Below are 8,242 nucleotides of genomic sequence, written 5' to 3'. Positions count from 1 at the left end.
TTTCAACATAGGAAGAAAAAAATGTGCATCATTTCCAGACTGCCATCTACCAATATTTCAAGTTTCAATAAAAATACATGTATTTCCAGTACATTTTGCATTATCATAGCTTGCCATATTTGAAGTATATTTGATGTAGCGACCAAATTTTTCAACATAGGTAGAAAATAACAAGAGGACCATGATGGCCTTAGATCGATCACCTGAGCCATCGAACTCATCCAAACAATTACCTAGACAAGCATTCTGACCAAGTTTCATGACAGGTGAGTCAAAAATGCGACTACCAGAGTGATAACAAGGATTATCCATATTTGAGCAGTGTGACCTAGTTTTTTACCCAGGTGACCCATATTCGAACTTGACCTAGAAATCATCAAAACAAACTTTCAGACCAATTATCAGGATACTTGGATCAAAACAGTAGCCACTAGAGTGTTAACAAGATTTTTCTATTTTTAGCTCCAGTGGCCTAGTTTTTCATGCGAGATGACCCATGTTCGAACTCATTTGAGCAATTACCTAAATAAGCATCCTGACCAAGTTTGATGATAATTGAGTAAAAAATGTGACCACTAGAGTGTTAACAAGGTTTTTCCATATTTGGGCGGTGTGACCTTGTTTTTCATTCGAGAAGACCCATGTTCGAACTTGACCTAGAAATCATCAAAACAAACTTTCAGACCAATTTACAAGATATTTGGACCAAAACATTAGCCAGTAACAAAATTTTTCTAATTTTAGCTCCGGTGACCTAGTTTTTCAACCGATATGACCCATGTTCAAAGTCATCAAAGCAATGATCTAGGCAAGCATCCTGACCAAGTTTGATGATAATCGAGTCAAAAATGTGACCACTAGAACGTTAACAATGTGTTTCCATAATTGGGCAGTGTGATCTAGTTTTTTACCCCAGGTGACCCATATTCGAACTTGACCTAGAAATCATCAAAACAACCTTTCAGACCAATTTACAAGCTATTTGGATCAAAACAGTAGCCACTAGAGTGTTAACAAGATTTTTCTATTTTTTAGCTTCTGTGACCTAGTTTTCATCCGAGATGACCCATGTTCAACAGTTTTCGAGCAATTACCTAGACAAGCATCCTGACAAAGTTTGATGACACTTGAGTAAAAAATGTGAGCACTAGAGTGTTAACAAGATTTTTCTATTTTTAGCTCCTGTGACCTAGTTTTTTATCAGAGATGACCCATGTTCGAACTCATTCGTGCAATTACCTAGACAAGCATCCTGACCAAGTTTGATGACACTTGAGTAAAAAATGTGACCACTAGAGTGTTAACAAGGTTTTTCTATTTTTAGCTCCGGTGACCTAGTTTTTCATCCGAGATGACCCATGTAGTAAATCATCCGAGCTATTACCTAGACAAGCATCCTGACCAAGTTTGATGATGATTGAGGCAAAAATGGGACTGCTAGAGTGTTGACAAGGTTTTTCTATTTTTAGCTCCTGTGACCTAGGTTTTCATCCGAGATGACCCATGTTCGAACTTATTTGAGCTATCAAATAGATAAGCATCCTGACCAAGTTTGATGATGATTGAAGCAAAACTGTGACCGCTAGAGTGTTAACAAGGTTTTTCTATTTTTAGCTCCTGTGACCTAGTTTTTTATCCAAGATGACCCATGTTCGAACACATCCGAGCAATTACCTAGACAACCATATTGACCAAGTTTGACGATGATTGAGGCAATAATGTGACCGCTAGAGTGTTAACAAGTTTTTTCTATTTTTACCTCCGGTGACCTAGTTTTTCATCCGAGATGACCCATGTAGTAACTCATCCGAGCTTACACCTAGACAAGCATATTACCAAGTTTGATGATGATTAAGGCAAAAATAGGACTGCTAGAGTGTTGACAAGGTTTTTCTATTTTTAACTCCAGTGACCTAGTTTTTTATCCGAGATGACCCATGTTCGAACTCATCCTAGCTATCAAATAGATAAGCATCCTGACCAAGTTTGATGATGATTGAAGCAAAACTGTGACCACTAGAGTGTTAACAAGGATTTTCTTTTTTTAGCTCCTGTGACCTAGTTTTTTATCCAAGATGACCCATGTTCAAACACATCCGAACTATCAACTAGATAAGCATCCTGACAAAGTTTGATGATGATTGAGGCAAAAATGTGACCGTTAGAGTGTTAACGAACAAGTGTGGACGGACGACAGACGACGGACATTCAACGATCCTAAAAGCTCACCCTGAGCAAGCTCAGGTGAGCTAAAAAGACGTGCATAATTTCCAGACTACCATTTACCTTTCAAAAAAATATTTTCTGTAATTTTTGCGAAATTACTGATCCAGTTATGTTTACGGACGGTCAGACAGAAACTCAAGACAGATAAAGAGTAAACCTAAAGTCCCCTCTGTTTATTTTGGCAAGGGACTAGTTAATGTGTTAAACAAGAAAGAAAAGTTATGTAATGTCTTTTTCCTTCTGTAGATAATAAAATTGTGAAATAACCTCTTGATAGTAATTCCAGAAGTGAACTTGGCCAGCTCCATTCTCAATCTGAAATATGAAATAAAAATTGGAAGATTAAATATTACGCATCTTTCATTAACCCAGTAAAATAGGAGAAAAACAGAATCCCTAAAGAAAGTCCAACACGTCAAAATTGAAAGTTTGACTGAGCCTGTTCATGTTCAATAAAGTTTACTTCACAATTTCTTGTTAATTTGTGGAATATGTTGCCTGCGTTTGGCTGCTTTCTGTAATAACCCTTGACCCCTTTTAAATTCCATTAATTATGACTGTTATCTTCTTTTTCAGAACACATTTTTTTTCTTCGGCTACCGTTCATTATCTTTCATAGAAACACACTAAAGTGTCAAATTAATTATATAATGGTAGCACCGTAAGATTTTATTTTGAGATGTTTCTACACTCAAAATTTCATCATCAATGTTCATGTAAAAATAATACTTAATTTTGCATCAGCCAATGAATGGGGTCGTGGACGGAAGCTTGCACCTACCATTGCCGTCCGTGAACAGACTCAGACAAGTCTAGCCTGTTGTATTTTCTTTTGCCGTTTTAGGCGTTCTTTAAGGTTCCCATTTTTATATATTTCAAAGCCAGTCTGACACGCATGACACCATGTGGTGTATGTCTTTCTTTTTAGTTCATTAATTCAGACGCATGCGTAAGTTTGGGTACGACCAGCCAGCAATCATCTTACTGGATATAGACAATCAAGTGTAATTATATCTACGGATTTTATTAATTAATCGAACAAACATGCTTCTCTTACTCCGCATTTTCATTTCTTAACATATTGACCAAACTATCTTCCGGTATGCCAAACTTTTCCTCAAGCTTGATTCTGAAAAAAAAAAGAAATCAGGTAACAAGAAATACCACCACAAGCATATATTCCTAAGCAGTTTGAAAAACTATATACAATTCTCTTTCGATTACTCACAGAATATTCATATGAATTTCATATTAACAAAATGTTAAAACTTTGGCAACACAACTACTTTTTACCTAGAACATGAATCCCTATAAGACAATTTAAATAACCAACCTTTATTTGACATAATTAAAGTGACATTATGCTCATTTTTTGTGTGCGAGTTGAGTTGAAAACATTTACTATTACAATGGTCATTAACCCAAAATTAATGTTGAAAATTCTTGAAAATAGCAACTGCCTAAAATACAAGAAAGACTGTTCAACTTTTTTCATCTATTGAACGTAATCTATACATTTTCTATATTTTTTTCTGTGAGTCACGTGGGTTATTAATAATACTAATGAACTGGACTAATTTAAAACAGTTATGATAAAATCGAAGTTGTTGTGTTTTTTTACTTTGACCTGCACACCACTTTTTACACTTTAGGGCATACTGACACTTAATGGTGCAATTGTTATCCGCATCATTTTATAGTCGGTATGACTATCAGTTTGATTGTTCAGAAGCCAAACATTTATTTATCTTTGTAAAATTGTCATAAAATGATCAATACCTAATATTTTCTTTGAAGTTTTCAATAAAGATATGAAAATATATTCCAAAGTATAGTACATACGGGTCCATGTGATATTGATACATATTTAGCTTTGCCTTAAGTTCCGTGATCTCATCTTGAAGCTTTTTTATTTTCTCACTTTGTTTCGGTGTAGACGTACTTGATGACGCGCTGGCAAAACAATAAGCATTTCATTTAAATAGATATAGTTTTTAAATGCTATTAAGACACTTTAACACATTTATTACATTCAGAGACTATTAAGAAAGTTAAACATTACAATCGAAAATTTTATTTTTACAGGTTTCTTACAATTATTTTATTGCAATTCCAAAATATATGTTTAGACAAAATAACATAAAAGGATTTACCTATTTTTGTCATTAATTTTGACGACTTTTTTGCCCTGGTTATTGGCCTTTGGCTTGACAGCACTCATTCCTGCTTTTATTATTTTTCTTAAGATTCACCTCACTGCAGAAAAGTCAATGGCATTTTACAATAGCGATACTAATGATGTACCTAACGGTAATAAAGACATATTTCATGCTATACCTAACTATGCCAAGCCTTATCATGGTAAGCATACAATTTTCGCACTGCAGTTAAGACATATTAAGATACAATTACATTATATCTAAAAGTATCAAATATATAAGATAGTATTACAAGACAAATCTATGATGCTTTTTAACAAATATTTTCATCTAAAAAAACTTTAGTCAGACATAATTAAAGATATATAAACACTTTTATAATCTAGATATATGGCTCTAATAGTTTGAATCGGACACATATGAAATTTAACTTATTACGACCATTTTACTTGCATTAAATAATCATTTATGTGCATTTTTTCTTTGCTTATCTTAACTAGATTTTTCAGGAAAAAATGTTCATATCGTTAAATACTAACACTAACGTGTTTTCTATTGACCGGACACGATATACATTTTTAGCAGAAATGATTTAAAACGGTTGGCTATTGATATACATGTATTTGCTGAAAAATTTAACCCTGTGACAAAATAACGTTATTTATGGTCACTTTGCTATGGTTTTCCAAAATAATTTCTCCAAAAAATATGATTCAGTTAAATAACAATGATTCACCTTACTGCAATAAAAACATATGAAATAGCATAATAATAATAATAATACACCTACCTGCAGTTTACAAATAGAATGCTAAAATTACAATGAATCTAACTGCAGTAAAGACATACTAGTATAATGGTATAATGATGATACAACTTACGACAGCAAACATATAAATTGGTATATTTAGGACACATTTTACAGCAATTAACACATATAAATATCATACATTATAACACGACCCGCATTTATCCTTATTGGACATAAATGAGCAGAAAGTACGTGTAATTACGCAATAAAATCACTGTTGATGATCTATAATTACCAAACACGTGATTAAAATCAGCTCCTAATTAACGCTTCGCATTAGGATCTTACCGACACCAGTTTACTTCATATGTCTAAATATAGAACGTAAACAGTGATTTTATAGCATAATAACACACATTTTTGGTTCTTCTATGTTCCGTAATTTTACTGCAGTAAACACATACAATTGTATATTATGATGCAGTTTACTGCAATAAAGGCAAATAATGCTATATCTATGATACATTTACTGCAGTTAACATATATAATGGTATAATTAATTATCATGATACATTTTACTGCAGTTAAGACAATCTAATGGTAACTGTATGTTACTTAATGCAGTAACACATATAATGATAAAATTACATGTCTGATACATTTTACTGGAGTAAACACATATAATGGTATAATTATGATACATTTTACTGTAGTTAATACATATATCGACATAATAATTATACATTTAATTACATGTATAATTATGATACACGTTATTGCAACGGTTTTATACACATTTATAACGGTATATAAATCATACAGTAACTGCAGTAATATTATGATACATCTAACGGTACAGAAGCATATAATCGTATAATTATGATACACCAAGTGTTGAAAAGAATAAACGATATATTTATGACATATAATACAGGAGTCAAAACATGAGCTGGTATATTAATGACGCACGAATAATTGACAAACACATATAACGATAATTATACACTTAACCGCAGTAAGGACATACAAAAGGGAATCATTATGATGCACCTGACATCAGAAAAGAGATTTAAATGCATGTATAATAATGATAATGCACCTGACTGCAGCAAAACATGTATGTTTTTTAATAGTCTGTTGATAGAAAAAATAAATTTGTATTTATGAATGATCGGAATATTTATAAATGTTTATTCCTTATAAGAATGATGACATTCAAGTAACTGACACATTTCATGCAAATTTGTTTGAGGTAACATTTATAATGTCATAGTGTTAAGCGTAAAGTGAATAGGGAAAATTTGACGATTGTGACATAAATACAATAATCTATCTAAAGAATTTATTTTACAAAGCTCAATATTATTTCAAAATCATAAATTGACTTTATACTTACATGAAAGACGTTCAAAATCCGTCTTGTTTTTGAAAAGACACAATTTACTTCCCTAGTTACTTGTAAACAAATTCGTTTAAACATCGCACATTCTAATTTCCTTCCTGGAAGACACACGAATAGTAAATTCTACGTATATACGTTTATATATCACCTTATTTCATAATATCGATCCTGCATATTTATAATACGCATACCGTTAACAAAACTAGATTTAAACGTTTTATTTAAACGAGTCGGTGTATAGTTACTAGAGATAAAATGCTCAAATATTATTTAATTTTACCTATGAAATATGGTGCTATATCAGTCAAATATATTTCATATTTTTTCAAAATAAATATGGAATATAAATATGAAAGTGGGCGGAGTCAAATCTCATATTTATTTCAAGGGACTTCTTTCGCCATTTTGTTTGAAAAATCTGATACTGTAAATACAAAACAATTTTTTGTTGAATTTTGTTTTGAAAACTATCTAGAATGATAGATAATGGTCTAACTAAGAAAATAAATCTGAACACTAATATCTTTAATTCAGTCATTAACGCTGTACAGACGTTTAAAGAGTTGTTTACGTGACGTCACAATGTAGCGCTAAATATCGTTTGCAAAACAAGACAAAAATTGTATTACTGCGCGCTGTACAATTGCAGTTACGTAGCATGCATGGGGGTTCGTAACCATTTTTCTTTCATAATGAAATTAAATGAAAAGGTTATTTTTTCGTTTTTCGTGAAATATGGTATATATTTTCACTCAACATGATAAAATGCCACATATTTTCACTCGCCGTCCCGGCTCGTGAAAATATGTGGCATTTATCATGTTTCGTGAAAATATATTCCATATTTCACTCAAACGAAAAAATATCCTCTTAGTATTTGCACATAAAAAGGTGAAAAAACCGCTATACAATAGATTTTTAATAAAAAATAATAGTAATTAGTTGATCCTTTTAAGTTGGGTTTACATTTTGATGTCTGTACGGATGTTATACCGTAAACAAAACTAGATTTAAAAATATATATATTTAAACGAGTCGGTGTATAGTTACTAGAGATAAATGCTCAAATAGTATTTGCAAGTTAAAACCGTAATATAAAAAGGTGAAATAACCGCTATACAATAGATTTTTCATAAAAAATAGTACTTTGTTTATCCTTTTAAGTTGGGTTTACATTTTGATGTCTTTACTTTTTTACAGATTATAAAATTTGGATATCGGTCATAATATTAATTTATTATAGACTCATTTTGTAAACATAGACATATAAAAGTTTAAATCACTTACGTTAAGTATATGGCGGCTGATTTACACATTGTCGTATTTCCGCTTCTTTGCCTACAAAATGCAAAAATGCGAAAACACGAATGGACATCGATAAAGTTGACTTTGTCGTCTCTTCGTGTTTTGGCTTTTTCGCATTTTTGATGCTTTTTGCATCTTAGTGTTTCGGTTAAGCAGACGCAAATTGTTAAGCAGGCGCAAAAATGTAACAAAATGCGAAAAGACAAAAATTGAACAATGCGAACTGTTACAATGCAAAAAAAAAAGAATAAACTTGTCGTCTGTTTGTGTTTTCTCATTTTTGTATTTTCAATGCGAAAAAGCGAAAATACGACAGATGGAATGCGAATATACGACATATTTTTTGTCTCGTATTTTCGCTTTTTGCCTAAAAAAATCCGAAACTTTAGGGAAAACTCT

At 31.9% G+C, this 8,242-nt stretch overlaps 1 protein-coding gene across 2 annotated transcripts; it reads right to left on the bottom strand.

Annotated features, from left to right (window-relative positions):
- Positions 1-2,095: 2,095 nt before the first annotated feature.
- Positions 2,096-6,860, bottom strand: LOC132753046 (uncharacterized). 2 transcript variants are annotated; one of them, XM_060743457.1, is made up of 5 exons: positions 6,533-6,860; positions 4,380-4,482; positions 4,069-4,179; positions 3,284-3,355; positions 2,096-2,541 (listed from the first exon to the last, which is right to left on the bottom strand). In XM_060743457.1, exons 2-5 carry the CDS (start codon positions 4,445-4,447, stop codon positions 2,400-2,402), a joined length of 393 nt encoding a protein of 130 aa, XP_060599440.1. In that variant the 5' UTR covers positions 4,448-4,482; positions 6,533-6,860; the 3' UTR covers positions 2,096-2,399. The 2 variants fall into 2 exon arrangements, with proteins under 2 accessions (XP_060599440.1, XP_060599438.1); XM_060743455.1 differs by having other exon boundaries at positions 2,377-2,541; positions 4,380-4,530; positions 6,533-6,851.
- Positions 6,861-8,242: the final 1,382 nt, after the last annotated feature.

This window comes from Ruditapes philippinarum, unplaced genomic scaffold, assembly GCF_026571515.1.
Source record: "Ruditapes philippinarum isolate M1 unplaced genomic scaffold, ASM2657151v2 ctg24850_1_1_1_1, whole genome shotgun sequence".
Classification (NCBI taxonomy): domain Eukaryota; kingdom Metazoa; phylum Mollusca; class Bivalvia; order Venerida; family Veneridae; genus Ruditapes; species Ruditapes philippinarum.
Note: the sequence above shows the minus strand (reverse complement) of the source record. Positions and strands in the feature narration are given on the sequence as shown.